The sequence below is a fragment of the Monodelphis domestica genome, chromosome 2, assembly GCF_027887165.1.
Source record: "Monodelphis domestica isolate mMonDom1 chromosome 2, mMonDom1.pri, whole genome shotgun sequence".
Classification (NCBI taxonomy): Eukaryota; Metazoa; Chordata; class Mammalia; order Didelphimorphia; family Didelphidae; genus Monodelphis; species Monodelphis domestica.
In genome coordinates, this window is record NC_077228.1 from 44,476,138 (window position 1) to 44,503,391 (window position 27,254).

A 27,254-nucleotide genomic window follows, 5' to 3' on the forward strand; every position below is an offset into this window, starting at 1 on the left:
ATAAATTTGACCAAGTCACGGAAAGCAAGGGAAAACACCAGGATCTCGAGGCGGGGCCAGAAGCGTGGAGAGCCAATGAGGACGAAGCCACGCCTCCCGGTGACTCGCCGTTCGACGCCTTCCGTTTCCTAGGAAATCGCGCAGGAGTCCTCGCGTTGGGAAAAGGTCGTAAAGCGATACAGGCGCAGCTCGGATGGTGAGTGCGGTTTACGGCGGGCGGCTGGGGCGCGTGAAGACTCGTGGCCAGCGGCATCACGTGGCCGGCGGCGCGCTGTTTAGAGGTCCCTAGTTCATTTGCTCTCCGCAGCCCGGCTGCGAGAGCGGCGGAGCTACTGGGCCACGGACGCTGCGGCTCCGGGAGGGCAGCGGCAGCCCGGGACTAAGGGGGCGGGGGCGGGGCCCGAGCTTGGAGGCGGAGACAGAGACTGGGGCGGGGCCCGCAAAGATAGCGCCGTGATGGCCGAAGCGCGGGGCGGGGACCAGGACCCCGGGGACGGGCCCGGGGCCAAGTTGGGGATGGGACTGGAGGTGAAGCTGGAGCCCGAGCAGGGAGGACTGGAGGTGAAGCTGGAGCTAGCGGGGGGAGTGGAGGCGAAGCTGGAGTGGGACGGGCTGCAGATCAAGGTGGAAGTGATGGACCAGCCGGGGGAGATGGTGGAGGTGAAAACAGAAGGACTAGAGGTGAAGCAGGAGCTCATAGATGGAGTAGAGGTGAAACAGGAGCTCATAGATGGAGTAGAGGTGAAACAGGAGCTCATAGATGGAGTAGAGGTGAAACAGGAGCTCATAGATGGAGTTGAGGTGAAACAGGAGGTGATAGATGGAGTCCACGTGAAGCAGGAATTGATAGATGTAGTTCATGTGAAGCAGGAATTGGTAGATGAAGTAAATGTGAAGCAGGAATTGATAGATGAAGAGCAGGAATTAATAGACAGAGTACACGTGAAACAGGAATTGATAGATGAAGTATCCGTGAAGCAGGAATTAATAGACGGAGTAAACGTGAAGCAGGAATTGGTAGATGAAGTACAGGTGAAGCAAGAATTGGTAGATGGAGAGCAGGAACAGATGAACAGAGTAGAGGTGAAGCAGGAATTTATGGATGGAGTGAAGGTGAAGGAAGAATTTATAGATAGAGTATGTGTGAAGGAGGAGTTTATAGATGGAATAGAGGTGAAGAAGGAATCTGTTGAACTAGATGTGAAGGAGGAATTTTTAGATGGGCTGATGGGAAGTAGATGGGAAATGAAAGAGGAGATGTTTGACTGGTTAGAGGAGAAGCAGATAGGTATTCCAGTGGGGAGCAAAATGGAGGTGAAGGAAGAGGTGGTAGGAGAAGAAATGAGGACAGATGAAGTAATAGGAGAAATAAAGGTAAAAGAGGAAATGCCAGATGAGGTGAGAATGGAGGAGGAGATGATGGGTGAAGCAGAAGTGAAAGAGGAGGTGGTTATTAGTGAAGCAGAAGTGAAGGAAGAAGAAGTGATGGGTGAAGCAGAAATGGAGGAGGTGATGGGCAAAGCAGAAGTGAAGATGTTAGGTGGATTGAAAATGAAAGAAGAGATAATGGATGGAATGCAAATGGAGGAGGAGCAGGAGCAGATAATAGATGGAATTCATATCAAGGAGGAGATGGGAGGAATGGAAGAAGAGAAGATGATGGAGAGCAGAATGGAGGAAAAGGAAGAAACAGTTGAGGTGAAGATGAAGACAAAAGTAGAGGTCAAGACAGAAGTGAAGGAGAATGGAATGGAAGTGAAGATAGAAATGGATATGGAGAAAGAGGTAAGTAGAATTGAGGTGAGGATAAAAGACAAAAGATGGGAAGAATGGAGGTGAAAAAAGATGGGTGGAGAGGGAGTGGAAAAAGTCATGGAGTTCAAGAGAAAATCGGGTTTTGGGTGAGGGGGAAAAAGAGATGTATGGACAGGAGCTGAAAAAAAAATGTGTTGACAGGAGGTAAAGGAAGAAGAAATGGATGGAGCCTTAGTGAGGGAAGATGGAGCAGAGCTAACAGAGGAACAGGAGCCACATAGAGAGCCTCGAGTAGGCAGCAAACGGAAGCTGGCCATGTCAAGGTAGGATGAGTGTGAAGTTGGCAGTGTGGGAGGAATGGGGCCAGTTAAGAGATTCCTTTAGGTGGATTAAAAGCTGATACTGAAAGACCAGGGCAGTAGAATTGGAATCTAGAGCGCCATAAGGTTCTTAAAGCCTTGACTGAGTTGTTGTGCTTAGTAGCAATGTTTGACATTGGTTCTGGGCACCACCAGCACCACATTTGGGGAAGAAAAAGATGTAGGAGGGATAAGGATAGGCAGTAAGTCAAAGCATTTTTCTCATGGTTTAAAGACTTTTAAGGCTTAGATAAATTACTTAGATTTTTCCCTTAACTTCTGTTAATTCTGTTTTCTTCTTTCAAAGTGGAGAGAGGTGAATGAGTAATCTGTACTTCAGTTGTGTAAATTTTAGATGAAAACCTACATTTTCCCTTAAGAGTTTTGTTTAAATCCATTGACTTTCGTTATAATTTAATCTACATTGGCAAGCAGCTAGATGGTAGTAAATAGAGCCCTAAGAGTCAGGAAGGCCTGACTTCAAATCCAGCCTCAGATATTTATTATCTGTGTGATCCTGGGCAACACATATAACTGCTATGTTTGCTTCATTTTCTTTATCTTTAAAATAGGTCTAATAGCTCTTTCTTCACAGGATTATCATTAATGTAGCTTGCCCCACAATGCACCCTGGAGCAAAGGTGCCAATCAGCCACTGGCTAAATGAGCTTAAAATGTAAAACAAAAGAAAAAAATACAATATAAGGTCAATTCGTGATTTTCTAAATAAGTGTGCAGCCCCTCAGGGATCCATTACTATTTGAGTTGGGTACCTTTGTCCTAGAAGGCAGAACTAGGAGCAGTTAATGAAAATGGCAAAGAGACAATTTTTAAAAACTTAGATTCCGTAAAACTGATAGTAGACTCCCTGCCTCTGGAGATATTATGTTTCCCTTTGTTGAAGGTTTAAAAAAAAAAAAGGTGGATGATCTCTTGTCAAGTACATTATAATAGGAATTCCTTTCGGTATGGGCTGGACTAGATGGCCACTAAAGTCTCAGTTCCGAATTTCTATCATTTGTAAAGATCCCAAGATGGGCATGTATGTCTTGTCTGAGGACCAGCCTAGTTAATATGGAGAGAGGCTCATCAACTAGATTGGCCACTTGGTGATAAATCACCTTGTAACCACAGCAACTTTTAAAGGTAATTTACTAAACTGTAGAAAGGTTGTGATGAAATCACAAATACTTGAAGTAATATTGGGAAGTATCATGCAGTGAAGCAAGAAACAAAAGGAAATGATTGATGGGTATGAAAATGAAGGGGAAGAAATTTTATTATACAGAACACATTGGCCAAGTACTGGGGACAGTGGCTTATCTGTCAACTCCACAATATCCTGGAAGTATATTTGAAGGGATTTAGCCAGGGTAATTGGAAGGGAGAAGGAAATAATGATCTCCTCTAAATGAGCAACAATGTACTGTTATATTCTTAATTTGGCTTCAAGCCCAGCAAATCCCTCTTGTTGGTCTCCTTAGTATTTTTCTAGAGAGAAAAGATGAATTCAGAAGATTTTTTTTCTACTTATGAGATGTTTGATCTATATTTGTAACTCAGAGTCATGGTGTTAAGAGACTACCAAATATCTGACACTAATAATTGCAAGAATTATATGATTTCAATCCTCTTTAAGAAAATGTTGAAAATAAGTAATTTTTCCATAATCCACATAAAATTATTGTTATTAGAGAATTTCCTAAAAGAAACTTGTGATCTTAATTGCCAAATCTACTCTTTTCTCAGTCCTCCTCCTTCTTGACATTGTCTGTGATCCTCTTTTTCATGATACTCTCTTCTCTAGAATTTTGTGGCACTTCTGGTTTTGCTTGACCTCCTCAGGCTTCTTTGCCGAATCTTCATCCAGGTCATACCCTTTAACCAAGTATGTCCTCCAAGCCTCTGTCCTGAGCTGCCTTCTCTTTTCCTTCTATACTATTTCAGTGGTGATCTTAACAACTTCTATGAATTCAACCATCATCTCTTAAGTACATATTTTTCAGATCCATTTGGCCAACCTTATCCTTTCTCTTTTCCAATGTCTGCAAGTGCTTATTGGATATAGTAAACTGGATGTCTTGCAGACAGCTCAAATTTAACTTGTCTAAAACTAAACCCATTATCTTTCCTTCAAATTCCTCTCCTCCTAACTTCCCTGTTACTGTCAAGGGCACTATCATCCTCATAGGCTCCTGGGCATCATCTCATTCCCAAATCCCCATTCCCCCATTCCTTCCCCAACCAAATGACTTGTCACCTTCCATTTTCTCTGCCTGAGTCTGGTTTATAGTCCTCCTTCTCTCCTCTGACACTGCCACCACCGTGGTGTAGGCCTTCATCACCTCATCCCAGGATTATTGCAGTACCTGCTGGTGGTATTTCTGCCTCAAGTCTTTCCCCATTCCAATCTATCCTCATTTCAAAGAGTATTCCCAAAGTTCTAGTCTGACCATACCTTCTCCCAATTCTACAAACTCTAGGGGTTTCCTGTCACCTGGAAAAATATAGAAAATCTTTTCTAACCTGCTTCCATGCTTCTCAGACCTTCCACACACATAACCCTGCCATCTAGTGACACCGACTGCCTCTCTGTTCCTTGGACATTCCATCTTCTGACCTAAAGCATTTTTTTTCTGGCCCTAGAATGCCCTCCCTCCTTGTCCCTGCCTCCAAGCTTGCTTCCAGTCTGCTAATGTCCTTCCTTCTATAAGACTTTCTCAGTCCTCCTTAATCTCAGTTTTTTCCTTCTGACATCACCCCCAGTTTATCTAGTATGATCATTGTTTGTAGATAGTTGTTGCACATTGGTCTTCCCATGCTGTCAAACTGTGAACTTCAAGAGAGCAAGAACTGTCTTTTGCCTTTCTTTGTATCCCCCACACAACATATACCCTTTATTTCACAGAACAGGAGATTGATAAATGCTAGCTGATTAACCAAAAAGGAAATCGACTAAAATGGAAAGACATGCTCTTCCATAATGCTATAAGAAAACAAGCATTTATTAAGCACATAGTATGTGCTAGAGAGTGGATTAAACTCTGGGAATATAAATATGAGCCAAAAAATGGCAAACTCTGCCTTCAAGAAGCTTACATTATGATTGGGGATGACAACACAAAACAGAGCTAAAGTTAGAAGAAAGGAAGGTGGTATCCACATGGGGAACATAGATCCTTATAGAACTGAAGTCTGTAAAAGTCAGAAGAGAAGCCAGGAGGAGGAATGAAGGTGATCAATGCTGAACCCCTTCTTTAAAAGAGGTACGGGGGAAACTCACCAACCAAATGGGCCAACAGGATGAGAGCCAGAGCAAGGTGAGATCTCGTCAGTGGAAGCAGGTGAGGTTGCAACGTCCCTGGGAAATCCGGATCACATTTAGAAGGGGAAGGAAGAGCTGCCATAAAGTATTTTTACTTTGTTTTAAACCAAAGATTATTTGTGTATATACCTCAAGTAAAGGTTTGTAAATTCTTTGTTTAAAGTTATCTATCTACAAGCAGATTACAACTTTGATGGGTATAATTATTAATAATTATATTTGTTTTTGTTTTGCTTTTTTTTTTTTTAAAGCTGTGAAACATGTGGTATGGAAGAAGCAAAGTACAGATGTCCACGTTGTATGAAATGTTCCTGCAGGTATGAAACAGACTTAATCTTCCTGTTGCTTGTGCCTTTTATGCTTCTAAATCAAAATGTGAAGTTCTTATATGTTGCTTTTTCAGTTTAGCCTGTGTGAAGAAACACAAAACAGAACTTACATGCAGTGGAATTCGAGAGAAGACAGCATTTGTTTCATTAAAACAGTTTACTGAAATTAATCTTCTGAGTGGTAAGGCACTATTTCCTCTTCTAACTAATTGATGCATCTTTTCCTTTTACCTATGTCACCTGATTTTTGTACTTTGAAAAATTTAGATTATAGGTTTTTGGAAGATATAGGAAGATCAGCTGACTACATTGCTAGAGATATTTTCTTGAAAAGACCCTCAACGAATAGAATTGTAAGTGTTCATTTCTCTTGATAAGCTTATTTGTTTAATGGAAGGTAACCACAGCAGTTGAATATTAAATCAATTTCATTTTCATAGAAGCATAGGATTTAGAGCAAAACGTTGCAGTTCATTTAGTTCAAATCTGTTATTTTGCAGATGAGGGAACTGAAGTTTATGAGTGGACTTTTCCAAGGCCACCTAAAGCTGAACTAGGAATTGAACTTAGTCCTTCGATTCCAAAACAAGTACACTTTTAAATTATATACCTCAGAATTACAAAGTTTTTTCCTCCCTAAGGTTAACTACAACATTGAAGCTCGTGATTAAGTGATCTATTATTACTTTATGTGAAAATAAAATGTATTCAGAAATGATCAAATCACAAATATTTGTTACTTATTTTTCTATTGGGTAGGTAGCAAAGAAGCATATCACATTAAAAAAAAAATTTGTTCTCTTCCACCAGTTTTATTCTTACTATTTTTCTTAGACTATCTATATTTAGTTCATTATCAGTGTGAAATAGTGCCAGAAAGAAAGATTTTCATGGAATATTCAATCTTAATTTTTCTTTGAAACTATATAACATTAAGTTTAAAGTTAGTAGACTCTTAAAGATGGTGGTTGAACTTATGATTTCATCAATTTGGGGGACTCACTAATGAAACTCTCTCTACCAGTTCATATTGACACCTTTACTTCTTGGAGAATTTTACTAGAACAGAAGTTACAAACCCATTGCCTAAACAAAAGTAAGATGTAATTGAGAAATATTTAACAAAATAATTAAAAATACAATAGAACATAGATAATGTTAAAATGGGATATGTATCCCTCAAGATCTTTATATACAATTTAGTAATCACCACTGGAGTAGAGCATTGAAAAAATAAGATTAACAATTGAAGATCTTAACTTCTTAAATTAAAAATTGAATCTCAGGTAGCGAAAGAAAATTTTTATTGAAACATTTGAATTTCTTATCCTTACCCTTAAAGTTTTTATAAAGTAGAATAAGAACATGATATAGCATATTTAAGATTTACAGAGCACTTTACTGACTAGGCAATGAGTTTTGTATTTTTAAATATACCATAGAACTCAGACAGCCATTATTACCTTTTGATAGTTGTTTCTGCATCCAAATGGATCTTTGGTTTTCTTCAGAAAAGAATACCATTGGTTATACTAGATTCATTGGATATTGATGACTCATGCTTACTAATAAATTGATAATGAGATAAACATGATAAAGTCTTCTCTTGATCACCTCAGGGCATGATTAATTCAAAATCACAATAACTCACTTTATTACATTTATTTTTTTTTTACTCAAATAATTAAACAAAGTATACTATTTTCAGGTGCCCCCATATGGCACCTGTATCATACTGAAATTTTTGCTGCCCCCCAAATAGTATTAAATATGGAATTTTATATTTAATAATATTCAATAATAAACTGTTGGTCTTAGAGGTAGAAAACCTAGATTTAGGATTTGGTTCTGGCAGTGGCTGTATATGTTGGATTAAGTCACTTAATTTCTCTGAGATTCAGTTAACTCATAAAACATACTTATATTACTTTCCTTTTTATAAGGAAGAATGCTTTGAAAAACTTTTAAAATGTGAATTATTGTAACTAAAAGTAGTTAAGTTTTATTGTCCCTTGAGGACCATAGAGTCCACAAATTATCGAATCAGATAATCTGATTTTAGTGAAATAATTTCAACTTCCTCATCAGAATTATTCTGAGAGTTGAGTAGTAAAATTTACTGGTTCATTTGATTCTTTGACTTTTGCTTATTGGTAGAAGTGCTAATAAGAAAAGGCCAGCAGGAAATTAAAAACAACTACAAAAAAAAGACCAGAATAATCTATGGTTTCTATTTGTTTTCGTATCCTCAATTTTTTTAAGTGTTTTTTTTCCCCAATTTCCAGCTACTTAAAGCTCATATATTTTAATGTTTGGTTCTTGTTCTATTAGTTAAATTACATGAAAAACCGAGCACGAAGACACAATATCGACTTAAGAATTTTACCAATTGGCTTCACCAAAAGAAGAGAGAATTCAACAATGTTTGATAGGAAGTAAGTAACTAATTGCTATAGAAATGTCTTAAATTGATACATTTATTTTACAGATTTACTTTTGATGTATAGTCTATTCTTTATTATACTATTGAAATAGACAATTGGAATGCATTGCTCTTGCCTATGAGTAACAGTGTTAAGTACTCTAGAACTCATACAATCAAGGATTTATATTCAGAAGGGACGTTAGCTGTAATGAGGAGTCAGACTTCCTTAAGATGGAGAATAGAATCTATTGAGTATTTTTTAAGGATCATACGGAATTTCACATTTAATAATGTTCAGTAATAAACTGTTGGTCTTAGAAGGAGAAGACCTTGGTTTAGGTTTTGGTTCTGGCAGTAGCTATTTGAGCATATGTTTAGACAACAGGGAGGGGATAAGTAGATATGGAGAGATTAAAGTTTAGAAAGTGAGAAGAGATACTATGATGGGGGGAGGGGAGAATCTGCTGAAGAAGACAGAGACCAAGGGATAAAAGATTTGTAAAGTGATTGTCCTCTGAGACAGAGAAGGACCATCTCTGACTGGGGTGAAGGGGGTTATAGTTAGAGGGAGGAGGGAGGAAATGAAGTGGACTTTCCAGGTGGGCTTGTTTTTTTCTTTTCTTTTTTAAATTATATCTGTGAAGTCCTCACGTGAGAAGAAGGGGGATGAGGATGGTGTGGGAAGCTTGAGAAAGCAGAAGGTTTGGAATAGCTGTGTTGAATGGGATGGGGAATCACTTAGGAAAGGGTATAGAAGGAATGAATTACTGCAGTGAGGACCTTGTAAAGACAACTTATAGTTGTAGTAGACACAGCCAGTGTAGTTTCATGACTTCCTCTAGCTCTGTTACGCTACATATGAGTAGGAATAGAGGAACTGGGTGGTGGGAGTATTTCAGTATTGGGGTTCAGTGAGGCATAAGAAGCAACAATATAAAAAATACAGGGAATTTATGTATAATAGTATACATATATAATAGTATAAAATTTAGTTGGTTCACCAAGAGATTGAGATTAGGAAGAGTATAGCTGTTACAAGGATGTTGACCTAAGAAAGTATAGAAGAGGTAGAAGGTCTAGAGGTCATAATGAGAATGTAGACTGAATAAATAGGTTTAGGAGTAGGAAGGAATAGGGAGAGATGAAATGCTCAGAGCAGGACTAAGTAGTGGAATTTCGGTGTCAGAGTTCTCCAACATGGAAATAGGCCAATTTTCCTTGAAAGAATAGCGGAGGAGAGGAGGTTCCCTATGCATTCTCAGAATCCTCTGAAAATCTTCTTTCCCCATATTTAGGCTGCATTTAGTTTATATCTGACTTTTCTTAGTTGTGAATTGATGGAGTGGTATTTTATATTTTTCCTGCTAAATTTCTGAAAAGAATAAGCTACTTGTGTCAACTCCACTTTCTTGCCAAATAACTCACTTCTCTACTTTTTGTAATGTGACTTCCAGATTTAATACTCCCCAAAGATCTTAAGATAATAGGTTTTTGAACTAGAAATGATTCTAGAAGCCATTGCCAGGAGTTCTTATCCTGGCATATGTGAGTTTGTTCTTTCTTTATTTATTGTTTTTTTAAACCCTTGCCTTCCATCTTAGAATCAATGCTCTGTATTGGTTCTAAGGCAGAAGAGTGGTAAGGGCTAGGCAATGGGGGATAAGTGATTTGCCCAGGGTCATACAGCTGGGAAGTGTCTGAGGCCAGATTTGAACCTAGGACCTCTCATTTCTAGACCTGGCTCTCAATCCACTGAGCTACCCAGTTGCCCCCCCAGATCTGAAATTATAATATGTATTCCATAATCATGAGGCACCTTTACAGAAGATTAGGGGCAGATTCTTCTCATATCTTGGGGCCAAACTTGTTCCTTATAATTTAAAAGCATTCTATTTTGATTGTTATCCAATTATCCTTCATTTATATTGTTGTTATATGTATATTGCTTTCTTTCTACCTCTGCTTCACTTAATTTCATGTTTGTTTCTCTGTAGTCTTATTAATTACTTATAGCACAATACTAATTCTGTTACATTCATGTATCATAGTTTAATTATTCCTGAAATGATGGGCATCCATCATCAACAGATAATTTTTAGAGCTGTCCTGCTTGTCTCTTTCCTAGAATTAGAATTGAAACCAAGATATTCTGACTCCAAAGCTGATGCTATTTTCCATAAAAACGTATGGTCATCAGTGACCACTTAGTTGTCTATTCCCCTTTTTTCTTATTCTTCACTTTGGCCTTTGTGCAAAATATTAACTGTTAACCCTCCTTCCAGATACTCTTTTTCTTGGGTTTGGCTTTTATGTCGTTTTCCACAGCTGTAAAAACAATCTTCCTGATGCATATACATGTCTCAACATATCACTCCCCTGCTCAAAACTTGATGTATATTCTTTTTACCTAGAAAAGAAAACACAAACCATGTCCCAGCATTTAAAACCTTCTGTTATATGACTCCCACCTACCTTTGCATCCTTGTTTGAATACATTCCCCTTCATGGCATGACTGCCTCTTTGCAATCAAACTGTATTGCTAGTTGTATCCTAATCTTGTCTTTTATTCTCTCACCTCATTCATGTGAGCCAGAATGCACCTCTCCTCATCTCTGTCTCAGGATATCCTTTTCCTTTAGAGCCCAGCCTAGTGAACATCCAATTTTTTTCCTTTAACTCACCTTCTTTACCCTCAATGGTGTGACAAGGAAATCACTTTAAAAGACTGATATATATTAATTTAAGGTCGCCAAGGAATTCAGCTATGTAATTCCTAAATGAAAACTCAAGTCAGCAGTCAATCTTTTATGGAGTTTAATTACAACAGGAGGAAGAAAGGAATTAGAGATAGAGAGAGAGAAAAGGGAGAGAAGGGAATAGGGCTTAAATACCCTTTCTGTTTAGGCTGGGCCAAAAGGCCCAAGCCCTTAGATAGCTGGGGCAAAGAAAAGAGATCAGTCCCTATTACTCACGTGACCAAAATGGAGAAACAGTCTCAGAGGCCCCCACCTTCAGCTTCCTTCAGAGCAAGCTTCTCAGAGCACACTCCAACCACTCAGACAAACTCCTCAACCAACACCCTGAGTCTTCAGAGCCCTCTATCTTTAAGGAAACCATCCAAGTTCCCTCCCCTCAGTTCTCACATCTACCAATCACTGTCCATCAATTTCCCTGTGCCAATGGAGGCTCTAGCTTAACCCAGGACCGCCCAGAGGTCTCTGGCTTTGCATATGTCTGTTGAAGGTCATATTTTCAAATAATTAAATCTTTGATCCTTTGCTACAGCCCTTCCTAAATCCTGTTAACCTGAGTAGGGTAGAGATTGGAATAATTAAATTTTGATCTATGCTGCAGCCCTTCCTCAATCCTGTTAGGACTGAGTAGGGTGGAGATTGATTCCAAGTATCTCCATTATATCAATTCTAAAATCAATCATGACTCAAAGAAATTCCTGTTCTATGCTTAAGCATAGGTCAAAGTCCTTTCCATTGTTCAGCAAAAGGTTTCTGTCCTAAAGTAATCTTAAGAAGGGAGGAGGAGGAAACTCTGCCAATGAGGTTCACATTCCAATAGCCAAGACCCACTATCAATAGGAAATTTTTCAAGTATGAAATTTCCCAATGGTGAAATTTCCAACATTTATAAGTCTAAGAAATTTTGAGGTTTACAATGGGAAATTATCACTCCTTTATTTACACAAATACTTAGAACATCTCTTTCTGTGGTGGCAAAAAAAAAAGACAACAATGAATTCAAGGGATATTCATCAATTGAATAACTGTGGCTGTCTATGATAAAGTAATGTGTTATAAGATATGAAGAAACTAAATGATATTTAAAAATTAAAAAAAAGTTATACAAATTGATACAGTGAGAAATGAGCAGAACCAGGAAGATTTATATTATAGCATCAGTATTATTAAAACGAACAAACCTGAAGACACTCTGTAAAGGGAAGAGGAATGAACTGATCAGAATCAGAAAAATAATTTAGAGAATACTATAAAAACAAGCACCTTTGACAGTTTCAAGAGCTCTAACCAGTTCGTTGACCATTCATGATTTTGAGGACTGAGAATGAAATATGACATCCCTTACATAGAGCTGATGGATTTAGAGTGTAGAAGAAAAAATGTATTTTTGTATAGAGCCATTGAGCAAACTTGCATTGCTTGACCATACATATATATTTCAAGTAGTTTTTTCTTTTTTTTTCTCAATGGAAGAGAAATTAGATTTCTGTTAATAATTTTAAAACAGAATTGAGTCATTGTAGATAGGAAATGTTGCATGCTTTTTCAGGCGAGATTACTCTGATACTACTTTTACTTAACTGTTTTACGTTGTTCCAAGACTTTTCCTGAAGTGGGAGCAATCTGTAAATGTTTGTAATGGAAAAACAAAACACATCAATAAAACTTTATCAAAAAATGATCACTCCTTGTATTTTCCTAGAGAACCCTCTCTCACATTCCATACCTTCTATCATGTTTTTGTGTGTCCATGTCTCATCCCCTTTTAAATTGTAAACTTGACTACAGGACATCCTCTTTGTATGTATAGCCAATCCCTAGCACAGCAAGACATAGCTTACTTAATAAATATTTATTAGAGTTCCCCTTTTGCTTCCATTTTTCTTAAATGAATGCCTCTACTTCTATATCACTTTTTCTTCAACCTCTACCCTATATAATTATTTTTCCATCCCTTCGGTTCTCTGAGATCACTGCCTTTTCATTGTCCTAAGAGTTAGAAGGGACTTCAGAGACTATCTAGCCTAATTCATACTTGAAAATCATATCTCTTCTTTCTCTAACAAATGTTTTTATAGACTTCTTAAGGACATCAAGTAAGGGGGATCTGCTACTTTTCATTACGGGTCTTATGGTGAGAGCTTAGGTGAATATTATGGCTAGAATAGTGACAAATATAAAAATGTTGAGGTTAAAAAAAGTTTCACAAGCCTAAAATTTTTATGTTTTTATGTTTGCCTCCTAAAGTTGATCTTATTAGATTCAACGCATATTATAACCTGTTAAGATCATCTTAGGGGGCAGCTGGGTAGCTCAGTGGATTGAGAACTATGCCCAGAGATGGGAGGTTCAAATCTGGCCTCAGCCACTTCCTAGCTGTGTGACCCTGGGCAAGTCACTTGACCCCCAATGCCTAGCCCTTACCACTCTTCTGCTTTGGAGCCAATACACAGTATTGACTCCAAGATGGAAGGTAAGGGTTTAAAAAAAAAAAAAGATCTTGAATCTGCCCAGCAAGTCACTGGCTTTCCCCTAAAGTGTGAATGAAACTTCTACCTCCCAGAGTATCACAACTCTTCTTGTTAGGTAGTTTTTCCTTACACCAAATCTTTAGCTTTCTTCATTTCCCTTCATTTGCTCAGCTGCTCTAATTGCATCTTGGGTCAAGCAGAGGAAATCTCATCACTCTTCTAATCAGTTCAGTCATTCAGGACATGTATTAATATAGTTACTGCCTTATATTGTGCCCTGGGAGAAATAGAAGGGAGAGTCCTAATGGGAGAAACAACAAGCATGTAGTAAGTTTCTATCCAAGGTCATTTTGAGAGAAAAGAATTAGCAGCTGGGAGACCAGAAAAGGCTTCACAAAGAAAGGATGGTGTTTGAACTGAGTTTTGAGGAAGATGGAGACTTTTAGATATATCAAGTGAGGAGGGAACACTTTTGAATTGAAGTTTATAGAGATAGCTAATACAAGACCAAAGAGATAGAACTTGGAGTGTCACAGATGAGCCGAAAGGTAGTTGGAGTGTGTGAGGGGGAACCATATCTTGAGAATGGAAGGGGAAGGTAGGGTGGAGCCAGGTTATAGAGGGCTTTAAGTCCCAAACGAGTTTATGTTTGACCTTAGAAGTACTAGGTGAGTGCTTTTATTATTATTGAGGATGGGAGTGACCCCTGAGAATGTGCTTTGGCAGCCATGTGAAAGGTGTTTGGAGAGGGGACAGAATTGAGACAGAAGTCAATTAAAAAGGGTATTGGAGTAGTCCAGGAGAAGAGTAATTACCCAAGGTGAGTATTGTATGAGTGAGAATGAGTTCTGCTTTGAATATGTCTGATGTGACTGAAATATTCTGGAGGCATTTGCTAATGATGCGAGACTGGGAGCAGGAGAGACTTGGACTGGATATTTAGATCTGGGAGTCATATTCATAAAGAGGGTAATGAAATCCATGCAAGCTGATATGGTCCCCAAGTGAGAGAGTATAGAGCAGAGAGCAGTGCCTAGGTACTTCAAAATTTTCATACATGCTTACAATTTGTTTTATTTAGGACTAATTCCTCCCCAATCTACCCTCTGTTTCCCCTTCTCCTTTCTTCTCTTTTCCTATTCTCATGACTTGCATTTAGTATCTTTGTACATATCATTTCCAGTTCCCATTTCTACAAACATTTAGTGTTTGCTGTATGCAGCCATCTGCAGCAGGTGCTTGGAATGCACCAAAATTAAAGAAAACCAAGGCCTTTCCCTAAATTCTCAACTGTCTAATTTCAAATCGTGCTTTTCTTTCTGACCTTCCTACTTATTATCAATGATTCAACCTTTGGTCTGATCACTGCATTCAAAGCCTTAAGTCTATTGTATTTTCTTTGTGTCTATTCATTATATCTCTTCTCTTCCTTCCTATTCACTCTGTCATCACCCTTGTAATGAGCCACCTGCTACCTTCATTCTTTGCCCTTCTAATTTATGTCTTCTAGTACAGCTAGATTAATTATGTTTCTATATTGGTTTTAAATCACCTTTCTGCCCCAAATCCTTCAGTGATTGCCTGTAGCTAACTGTTAATAATAATAATAATAATTGATAACTGAAGATCACATAAAAATATTTTAATTATTAATTTATTATTAATAATTATTATTATTTTAAAATAAAATAAAAATAATTATTAATAATTAAAATAATGTTTTAAGGATTACAGAACTCTTTAGTGACAGCACTCTTATTAGGCATTATATGTATTATAAAGTACATAATGTAAAGTAATTTTATCAAGTGATTAAGTGATTTATTCAGTCACACCAGAGATTTGGTATTTAACCCCAGGTCTCCTTATTCTAAATTTTGTGCTTTTTCTAACTGTAATGAAAAGTGCTTTAAATTTTTTTTTAGATTTTTTTTTTACTCTTAGAAATTGTGAATTTGAGGGAACCAAAGGAAATTTCCTTACATGAATAAAATTATAAAAAGGAAAAATATTATTTTATTTTTATTAGGAAGTCAAAATCTGTCAATAAGAGTTGTGAATGGAAAATATTTATATATATAATATTGGGAGTGAGGGGAGGAGGTTTAGATGTAGCAGGAGCTGCATTCCAAATTGTCATTTTGGAGGGTAAATGTTTACAAGTCTTATTCTATAGAAGTATTATCAATAAAGAAACATTTTAACTGAGACATTTATTAGGAATGTCTAGAAGCTAACCACTAGGTGTCCCTCTTGTAAAGAAATAGGAAGTTTTATTTTTTTAATGGGACATGAATTGGCATGCTTAGTTCTTATAAATTTACAGTGTTCCTAATTGTACTTAGACTGCCACCCAAACCTATACTAATGTAAATAGTGGGGTTTTTTAGTCATATGTTTTCTGGCCTTCATAGAAATATTAATACTGCTCCAGGTAAAGTATAGTATTTTCTGTAGTGTCATAGATGTATGTGTATGATGCAGCAGTTAATGCTATGAGGAGGAGGCCGAGCATGTACACACACACACACACACAAAGCTAGGACCTGATTGGTGTGTCAGTGAATCCCCTGAGGTGATCACATGTATTCAAATTTACAGGATTCGTAATTAAAATTATTTAAACTATATTAATTGGCTCAGCCCAATTGAAATATGTATTATGAATTTTAAAAAATCAATCACTTCATTAATTGCACAAATCAAGATATATCCATGTGTGTGCAGAAAGAGAAAAATCCTTCTGTATTACCATCCTAAAATACTGAGTGCCTATAAAATAACAAAGTTTGAGTAGATTTTCAAGTAAGGTAAGATTGATCACTTAATATGTACTTGCTAATTGAGGATTATTTGCTATTATTATGTCATTCATAGCTTTTCCATCTTCATGAAAAATTACAGTTATAACCTGGGCTTAAATAAACAGTATTTTTTCTAAAGTTGAACTCCTTTAGTTTGGGCAGGATCGTCCAGGTAGGTAGCACTATTCTATTGGTAGTTAGTGGATCTTTGATGTCCCTGCTGCTTCCACCAACAAAGACCACACACACACTCTTCATATCATAGTAAATGGTGTCAGGGGTTGCTGCAGCCCCAAAACTCAAGTTCATTCTGTGGCCTGCCTAGTCTTGCTTCAAGTCTAGTCTGTCAGAGTGATTTTCCTTAAGCACAAATCTGATTACCTTGCTCTCCTCCTTAGACAATCTCAGTGGCTTCCTACACATATCAGAGGACAGTCAGCTCCTGTTGAAACTTGTCTTTCCCACCTTGCTCCAAACCCTCTTCTCAGGATCATGGTACATTACCACCATCCAACCCCCTCATATGCTCACTCTGCAGTACCACCAGGCTGCCCTCTCTTTCGCATCCATGACACTCCTTGTCCTTTTCTCACCTTTAAAAGGCCCTGGCTATGATCCATCAGATCAGTCAGCAGCCATTTAAGCAGCCCTTGCTATGTTCAGGCACTGGGGTAGGCCCTAGAGATACAAGTTCCAGAAGGAGACAACCATAGTCACAAGGAGCTTATTTCTTTCTACATTCCCCCCGCCTCGGCTTCAAAGAATTCTACTCTTCCTTCCTTCGAGTTAGAACTTAAGCATCACCTTCTTATTGAGGCCTTAGTGGTCCCTACAGCTACTAACAACTTCTTCAACTACCTTGTATTTAACTTTGTATTTATCTGTATCCTACACATATTCATAAATGTATTTATATGTACTTGCCTCCCTATTGGAATGTAAATTTCTTGAGAGTAGAATTATTTCATTGTATGTGTGTATAAACAGTACCTAGTACATAGTACATGCTTAATCACTTAGTCAACATTTATTAAGTGGCTTCTATGTGCCAAACACTGGGCTAAGTGCTCAAGATAAAGAGATACCAAAAAAAGTGCCCTCGAGGATCTCACAGTCTAATGGGGGAGACAGCAAGAGCACATGTACAAAGAGAGCTATGTACAGGAAAAATAGGAGGTAACTAACAGAGAGAAGGAACTGGAGTTCAGGTGTTGTTGAGGAAGGCTACAGTAGAAGTTAGGATTTAGTTGGGACTTGAAGGAAGTCAGGAAGGTCAGTAATCAGATTAAAGAAGGAAGAGCATTTTCAGACAGAGAGAACAGCTATAGAAAATGCCCATAGCTGAGGGATGAGGAGTAAGTAATGTGTTTTCAGAACAGCAAGGAGGCCAGTGTGACTGGATGGAAGAGTATGTTACATGGTTTTGTATTTGATTCTACAGAAAACAGGGAAGTGGCATTTGTGGACTGGCATTTTAGGAAAATCATTGTAGTGACTGAATGGAAGATTAATAAAAATACTTTTCCATTGATTTTGAATGTCACCTAGTCCATCACTGGTCCTATACTCCAAGCCTTTTCCATGTGCTTTGGACCTGCCAGAGTTGGCACTCCATTGACAAGCTTTTGAAAATCCAGCATCACTTCCATGTCATGATAAGCCATAGAAACTAGGATTTTAGCTAAATGTTGATTTTAGCAGAACATTAAGTATAATCAGATTGTTTATGTTATAGGTGTTTTTTTTTGTTGTTTTTTTAGGGTATTGGGAATCTGCTTGAAACTTCTTTTTCTTTTCTTTTTTTAAACCCTTACCTTCCATTTTGATGTATATTGGTTCCAAGGCAGAAGAGCAGTAAGAGCTGGGCATTGAGGGTCTAAGCGAGTTGCCCAGGGTCACACAGGGCTAGGAAGTGTCTGAGATCTGTCTTGAACCTAGAACCTCCCATCTCTAGGTCTGGCTCTCGGTCCACTGAGCCACCCAGCTGCTCCCCTGCAATTCTAAACAGGGATAAGTAGGGATGGCAATAGTCACCAAGCCCTGAAAATTAATTCTTCTTTGGAAGTGTCTCACTCATCTGTCCTTTTGTTTCCATTACATTGGCCAACATCCTAGTGCAAGCCCCAATCATCTCTTTTTAATCCCATCTAACATAGGCCTGCCAGGTTAATCTTCCTAAAATAGTGTTCTCATTTTGTCATTACCCTGCTCAGAAATCTTCCGTATCTTTTTTGTTGATAGAAGTTAACTACTCTGACATTTTTAGAGTTTTTGAATGAGATGGCTATTAGCTGCAAAAATGGCAAAAAAATAGTGCAAAAATTGCACCTCTTTCTGCCAAATTTTCCCCAAAGTGAGCTCCCCTTATGACAGAAAAGAAAACAAATTCAGGAAAACTGATTAGCAGGTTGGAAAAAGTCTGATGTTATCTGCATTGTACACACCTATGGACCCCTGCCGGCTCAAAAGAGCCATATTCTATTCCATGAGATTTTTAATGTCTTTTTAAGAAGGACTTGTACTCACTCCATCCTGAGTGAATAGCACTGAACTTGCACAATTTATAACTTTTAAATATTAATCACTTGGTCAGGGAAAAAAAATTAAAAATTTCCACCATCCCCATCCACCATCTCTTTTTCTGAAGTAATAATTTCTTATTCTTTGGAAAATATATGCCATCAAAAATCAGTATCCTAGGATCCCACAAAATCAAAGATAATTTTTAATCTACAAAGTAATAAAAAGGATCATTTCTTCATAATATGAAAGGAAAGAATTATTTTTTTTTTCAGTTGCAGTTATACTAGCTAGCTAAGTATACCTTTATTCTTATCTCCTTCATAGTAATTGACCCAGTGAAATAGAATTAAATGTCAGACTACTAAAATAGCATATTTGGGGGAAGAGATGCCAAGGGTGAGGGAAACTGTCTTAAAAATTTTTCCTGTTACATTTTTTCACCTTGGAGAAGGTTTCAAGATCTGATAGTTATTCTTTCATTATTAATATGTGACTTGCTCCATTGTTAGCTATTTTGAAGACTTATTTGTAAACCTTTATTTATTTAGATGTTTTGTTGTCAAATGATACTGTAAAACTTATCTAATGCTTATAAAGTTCTGTGACTTATGATTATTCAGGCAGTCCCAACGGAAGGGAAAAGAAGGTACTTAGGCAGAAACTTCAAGAGAATGTGTCAAGTTGCTATTTTTTAAAGTTTTAAGTATACATGAGCCAGTAGTAGAGAAATTGTTTTCTGCTTCCTGTCGGTTTATTAACTTTTCTCAATCATGCTGACATTCCATACATTTTCATAAGGCTCAGTGTTATTTGTTCACTGTCCTTTTAATTTTGTCAAGTCGTTGATGTGTACAAGAAGAGAACCACTCCTATTCTTCATGACTTCTGTGTCTTGATTTTTCTAATTTAGTAAGTTTTGTTATTCATGATCATATGTATGGAGAGTTCAGCTTCTGTGAGCCACCTTCAGTTCATCTATCCCCCTGCATCTGAAAGCCAGAAGCAAAAATGGCAAAGAGTAGTATATCTCTTCAGAACTAATAATATTTGGGCACATGACAACTTAAAAAGTTAATTAAAAAGATTTTCCCCTAATAATAAAGAACAGGTTAGTTACTAACTAATTACTAACATGGTTACTATAATAAAAATGTTAGTAGAAAAAATGAGTGCTTTCTTACTTAAAAAGTATTTTCCTTGTAGCAACAACTCAGAGATTAAGTTTAGATTTCCCCAGTTAGCAACAGAGTTGATACTTCAACATAGGTCTTCTGACCTCAAGTTTAGGGAGTTTTACACTGTACTCTACTGTCTTTATTTTGTACTCCTGGTCTTTAAATCATTTAGCTAGAAGATAAAAATTAGAGATCTGCTTTTAGAGGATTGTGAATTTATTTTTTACTCTTTGGTATCATCTTAAAGTAATAAACATTCTCTAATAAATAGTGATAGGGTTTGGTTTTGAATTTCTGATGCAAAATATTTTCAATTAAAAGAAATAGTTTGCCAAGTGTACTCCTCAGAAAATACGCTGTAGAGAATTTTCACTTTCCAGCTATCGGGTATCTCAGGTTTGGTTTATAAGATAGATATAGGTCCGGATTGAGCTTCCTTGCTATACAGAGTAATTGAAAAGCAGAATATTTCCATTAATTAACAACCAGTTTTCTCAGAAGGGACATCATGGATAGACAATCACAATAGACAGTCTCAGGAAAAACTCCTCAACATCATGTGTTGTGCATCTCTCAGAAGGCAGTTGGGAATTGGAAGATTCTTTAAAAGAAGCTTTAATTTTCAAGGTACATTATTAGATTGGGATACAGTCACTGTCAGGGTTGTGTCCTTAAAAGTTTTTAGATAATTCAGCCTACCATTAAAACCTTAGTGACAGAACATTTAAGGCAAGAAAAGCACCCTAGAAGCTAACATTCATAATTATATCCATAGTTTCTTCAAAGACAAACCTAAGATTGTATTGTTATACATTCCTGATTCTAGGTTTAGACAGACTTGAGGTATTTTTGTCTTCGACCAGCATAAATTAAGACATTTAAATATGTTCATCTAATTGTGGAATGCTTTGAAGGGCTGGAATTATTCCTTCTCTTCTCTTGAAGATACATTCCAGAACCTTCATTTATACTTTGATCTATTTTCCTTTTCATTTCCATGGTGGGCTATGGACTGAACTGCAGAAAGTTTCTCTTCTTCGTCCCAGTGGGCCAAGTTCAGTGCTTATGTCTTTAGTTAGAGGGAGAGAGAGCATCACCACCATTGTGTAGCAACAGCTAGCCAAAGTCATTTCTTCATCATCTTTCAGTCCATTTGGAGGAGCAGTACTTTGGATGGGCTCAGTGTTAGAAATTTTGGTCTGTTCTGTTAAAGCCAAGAGGATTTTTGATTGTTGAAAATATTTTGGGGGGGAGATTAAGGGCCTTAAGATGTCAAGGGAGCATACAGTGCTATCTGGAATGAAATATGACTGTATTCTCATTGCAGCCATGCTATCTCATGGCTTAGATAATCCAAAATTACTATTTTTGCCATTTGACCAGGAGAGCACTTTATTGTTCAGTCATTTCAGTTATCTGACCCTTTGTGACCCAATTTGGAGGTTTCTTGGCAAAGTTACTTGAGTGGTTTGCCATTTGCTTCTCCAGCTTATTTTACAAATGAGGAACTGAAGCAGTGAGGGTTAAGTGACCTGCCCAGGATCACACAGGTGCTAAGTGTCTGATGCTGGATTTAAACTGAGGAAGATGAGCCTTCCTGACTCCAGGCCCAGGGCTCTGTCCACTGAGCCACCAGAGTATTAATCATATGGTAAATCTTTGACAAAGATTTGTCTAATGTATGTAACGAGTCCTTCTTAAAATGCCGAAGAGAACATATAGGGAAAGCTACATGTCCATTTGGGAAGATAGATTTAAAAAGAAAGATTACTTCTTATGGTCTGGATTGGAAGAGATGTCTATGAAACCCCTGCTCAAATGCTGAGATTCCACAATTCTTTAACAAATGAGTTTGCAGATTGTGTGCAGAGTCAGAATTGACTGATATCTAGTAATTCACTGAGTTGATTATAATTGTGTTTTTTTTATAAACCCTTACCTTCCGTCTTAGAATCAATACTGGGTGTTGGTTCTAAGGCAGAAGAGTGGAAATGGTTAGGCAATGGGGGTCACGTGACTTGCCCAGGGTCACACAGCTAGGAAGTGTCTGAGGCCACATTTGAACCCAGGACCTCCTGTCTCTGGGCCTGACTCTCAATCCACTGAGCCACCTAGCTGCTCCCTGAAGTGTGATTATAATTGTAGCCAATGTTTATGTAGCACTTTTGTTGTCTTCAGTTGTGTCTGACTCTGTGTAACCCCCATGAGTCAATGTCCATGCAATTGTCTTGGCCAAGCTACTGAAGTGGTTTGACATTTTCTTCTCCACTTTTAGGCAGGAGTTAAGTAACTTGCCCAGGGTCACACAGCTAGTGTCTAATGTTAGATTTGAACTCTGGACTTTCTAACTCCAGGCCCAATGCTCACTCTACTGTGCTGCCTATTTGTAGGTGCTATTATTACCCTCCTTTTACAAATGAGGAAACAGGCAGAGGCTAAGTGACTTGCCAAAGGTCCTATGGCTTGTAAATATCAGGTGGGATTTGAACTCAGTCCTTCCTAAGTCAGTGCCTAATGCACCACCTGCCCTCAAGTAGAGAATTTCTAATAGCCTGGATTATTCAGATAACTAAGTCTCTACAGAGTGTCTGTAAGTGCTTGAGGGATTGGCATATGTAGCTGCTGTCAATGACTGGAGCAATCATGAAGAATGACAGGAGGAAGTGGACAGAAGACAGGCCAGTAGACTTAATTAGATCCTCTGCAGAATTCTATTTAGAGCCCCAGAGAGTGAGTGAACATCTAAAAAGGAAGAAAGCCTTCACAAAGCCAACTTCGCTTTTTGGACAAGGTTCCTGGACAGATATTAAAGAGAATGCTAGAGATCCATTTTAGCCGGGCTTTAGCAGAACTTTGACAGTCTCATGTTATTGTGGGAAAATATGGAGAATTGGAGCCTTAGATAAACAGACAGTGCCACAGTGGTTGTGCTTAGCCCTGGGCTGTTTAACAGTTTCATCGGTTATTTATGCACGACACATGTGCAGATAATACAAAGCTGGGAAGGAGAGTGAACCTTTTGGATAATAGAAGGCCTTTGACAGGCTGAAATGTTGGGCTGCATATTAATGTGAACTAATAGGAATAAATATAAAAGTGTTTTTAAAATTAACTTTACAGAATGAAGCATGGCTGCAAGTAAACACTGCAGTTGAAAAATAACTGGGGGTTTATTAGACTGTAAGCTCAGGATGTTAGCACTGTGCCGGGAGAGCCTAATAACCTCATGCAGGCTTAGGTTACATGGAGAAAAACATCGTTTCCAGGACGGGCGGTGATAGCATTGCTGGACGATGAACCAGGCAGGCCACGACCAGAAAATAACAGACACATCTGAGTGCCAGGTACTGGGAAGTGACCTGGAGCGTCACTGGTGAAGGGCTATGTGTTTAGGCTAAAGAACCAGGATTTTAGCATGAAGAAGAGATTTAGAAGAGACACAATAATTGTTTTCAAAAATGTAAGAGGTCTGCTTGGTTCTGGAGGACAAAACTAGATCAAGTAAAAACTGAATTCTTAAAATTTCCCTATCTGGTAACTATTTGGGAGTTGCAAAAATAATGTAAAGCAAAAGTTCTTAACTGAGTGGGGGCAACTAGGTCGCTCAGTAGATTGAGAGTCAGGCCCAGAGATGGGAGGTCCTGGGTTCCAACCTGGCCTCAGACACTTTCTACCTGTGTGATCCTGGGCAAGTCTCTTAATTCCCATTACCCTTACTCTAATGCCTTAGAAACAGTACATAGCATTGATTCTCAGATGGAAATTGGGGGTTTAAATTTTTTAAAATTATTTCTAATGAAAGGACTGCCTTAGGCCTACTGGAAACTTGGACTGGTCTTTCATGATAGATGAACTTCTGCTTTATATTGCTGGGAAAGAAGATAAGAAAAAAATAAAGGAGGAGCAATTAGAGAGGTAGGAGGTGAACCAAACTCAAAACAACAGCTCCTTATTCAAAGGAGAAGAAACTATCTGGAATGGATGGGTTGTGGTATTTGAATATAATGGATCATATTAGGTTATCAGAAATGACAAATATTGGAACTATCAAGAAAATAAGCATTCTACATACTACAATTACATTTTAAAAAATAACCACAAAATCAAGAGAAAAAAGCATCCAAGTAAAATAAATCCAAAGAGAACTCAAAAGTAGATGTCTATATTAGCATGCATATATAATTTACATATTTTTAACAAATTGAAAGCAATGGAGTTTGTGGTTTTGCACATTCATTTGTTTAATTAAATATTTTTTGTTGGTGGTGTTGGTTACTAAGTATATTATATAAATGAATAAAATAGAATAATAGAACTTTAATAGAACAACAAAACCAATATTCTTATACCAAAAAAAAAAACAAAAAACCTCCTAGAAAGAATGTCCAGCATGTGCGCTAAAGCAAGTGTGCAATAAGATAGACAGTCCCCAAAGTTCATACTGTGTCTTAGGGTAGAGTTCTGTTCAGTTAATATGGTTTATATTATATAAAAATTCATAAAACTTGAAAATAATTCAGCCACACTCTTGAGGATCCATTGCAGGTGAACTGTGAAGGCTTCCTAGCTTCAGCAGATTGCTTTTATCTCAACTGAATACCATCACTATGGTATTCCTCCCCTCCTAGAAGTTTATTTCCATCTTATTTAAACTTTCCCTTCTCTAGCTTATTTGATGTCTGGCTTCATTGGAGAATAAAAACAAACAGGGATAGATAAGAGAAAATCAACAGAAAGGTGAAAGAAAGGTTTGAAAGATAAGCCACAGTGTTTAAAAAAAAAAAGTGGCTTCAGTTTCTAATAAGGATGATTATTTCAAAAGTCACCTTAGATAGAATCTATAAAGGGTCAAGATTTTACCCCTCTCACTTTATTGCTTTACCCTCCTAACAGATTTTAGATATGCTGCTTATGATCAGTGTTAGAGCTTACAGAGCTTTTTGGTATCTATTTTTTATGGATATGGCCAGTTTGATCCGGATAGAGAATTAATGTGGGATATTAACATTATTGCTAATATTTTCATTGATAAAATAAACTCAGGACACAGGTTACATTCCCAAACTTCCAGATGTGTAATTTTAATATTATTATACAGGGCTCTTGCTATTTCTACCTTTGTAACATTTCTCCCATCTGACTCCTTCTTAGACAACCACCACCTTAGTTCAGAGCCTCCTCACTTCTCGACAAGAGTATTCAGCAGCCTCCTACGGGCCTTCCCTTATGTATACTTCTTGTTTCCTCCATTAGAATGTAAGTTTCTGATGGGGAGGAACCATTATACTTGTTTCCCCAGTGCCTACCATATAGTAGGTGCTTAATAAATACTTGTAGATTGAGTGTTCAAAAAAGATCATAGGTATTCTTTGTCCTTTTCGGTCATGCGGTTAATGATATTCATTGTGCAGAGTAGACACTGGGAAAGCTGTAGATAGTTCCTCTGTTTTTGTTTTAGTCACTGACCCAGCAAGCCTTCTATTTATTTCTGAAATATGGAATCATAGATCTCTGTAACTAAACGATAATAATTGAGTATTTTTCTTAAACATTTCATAATATTTTACTTTGGAACTAAGTTCAAGGATCAAATATTTTAGCTCATAAATATCATAATTGTGTGGTATGTCGGAAAGGAAATTCAAATGGATTCCTATATTATAACTGTAACTATAGTTAACCAAAGTAAATATTATGATAATTCCTAAGAACTCTCCCACCTATGTGTCTGGAATGTTAAGTGCCTTCTATGAAGGTATTTGGGGGTCTATTAAATATTGAGAACTTTAGGTGAGTGGTTCTTGAAATTATCTGAGCAGTGACTGAGAATGTCTTAAAATTCCAAAGATGATAGAGGATTGATTTCCTTTTACTCTAAGAAAATGATGGACCATAAGCCCTTTTGAATTAGCATCACTGTGGAGTATCTAAAACATTCTGATTCTTTGAACCTCTCTATGGTACTACTGCTGCCTCTATGACTTTGACAGAAGATAAACATTGCTAAATGTCTTCTCCTGGAAAATTTTTGCTTATTATTTAAAACCAGTAACTGTTGAATTTGGCGTTTGGAGATTTTTACAGCATTTGAGGTTGGAAGAATACTGAGTTATTTGTCCTTTGTTATATTTGGTGAAACATATTTTAAGGGTTGGTATTGTAACAGTTAAAATTTAGTTTTTTCTACTAAAATATTATATTTTATGAGATTTATTAAAGATTATTAGAATTAAGAAATAAAGAAAATACAAAATGAGAAAAGCATGTGTCTAGGAGGGCTGAATACCCATTCAATTTCACTTATTACATCTTGAGAGACATGTACTTAGAAGCGGAAGCAGAGAGCACAAGTAGGTGGTACAGTCAATTTAAATACCTATTTTGTTCTCTGCCCAAGTGAGGACTCTTGTGATATTATAGGGCATTCTGGAAAATGCCAGGGACTTCTGGGAATTGAAATCTGGGGCTCAAATCTCCATTTTTACAGTATCCATAATTAAAGAAATACAACATACAGTTAAAATGATGATTTCTAGCAAGGTTAGTAGCTTTGTCCATGTAGGCATAAAAAAAGTACCTTCCCTCCATCCAGGGGCATTTTTTTTTTTAAATAGGCTTCAGATTTATGACTGGATGGAATTTTGTGATCTTTGATCCATTTAACTCACTGCAGATGAGAAAACTTGAGACCATAGAGGTTATTACTTTCCCTAGGTCACAAAGTAACTATCAGAGCTGCTATTAGAACTGAAATTCTACTTTATTACTATTCTCTATACAGATGTAAATTGTTAAGAAGAGCTTACATTGCTGAAAGTTAGGTGTGTAATAAATAATTGCTATTGATTCCAGCAAATTGAATTTTAGATTCAAGAATAAAGGGAGAATACCTCAAAGAGTTAATTTTACTTAGCAACCAATTTGTTGTCTACTGTTTTGCTACCGAATGTGTATTCACATGCCTCTGAAGTATAACTGCAGCCAGCTGGACTCAACTGGATATTACATAGACCAAACCATTCTGAAACATCAGTTCACTGTCCTTTATCACAGTATAAGGATATTTGTAAACTAAAAGGGCATTTTCTTGGTTCTTACAACAGTTAATATTTCTTTCATAGTAGCAAATTGAGTTCTTAGAAGTCCCTAAATTTTGGCAATTTTAATATCTCAAGATTGTCAGGGACCTCAGAAACCTCCTAGTCTAATCCATATCTGAAAAGGGATCAATATCCTTTACATACAAAATCTGATCATCCTCATTCCAATTTGGGATAGGTCTGATTAAGATTTTGTTAACCTGAAGCCAAAATTTTCTCATTGCATTGTTCTTA

The 27,254-nt window shown here is 37.3% G+C and overlaps 1 protein-coding gene across 1 annotated transcript in view; it reads left to right on the plus strand.

Moving 5' to 3' along the window:
* The first annotated feature begins 213 nt into the window (after window positions 1–213).
* ZNHIT6 (zinc finger HIT-type containing 6) overlaps window positions 214–27,254 on the plus strand; it is a 61,611-nt gene continuing 34,570 nt past the window's right edge. The window contains exons 1-6 of the mRNA XM_056815401.1: window positions 214–1,785; window positions 1,957–2,078; window positions 5,691–5,756; window positions 5,843–5,949; window positions 6,036–6,121; window positions 8,100–8,203. Of these exons, the coding sequence (XP_056671379.1) occupies window positions 457–1,785; window positions 1,957–2,078; window positions 5,691–5,756; window positions 5,843–5,949; window positions 6,036–6,121; window positions 8,100–8,203 (1,814 nt within the window). The 5' untranslated portion in view covers window positions 214–456. The remainder of the gene's footprint in view (window positions 1,786–1,956; window positions 2,079–5,690; window positions 5,757–5,842; window positions 5,950–6,035; window positions 6,122–8,099; window positions 8,204–27,254) is intronic.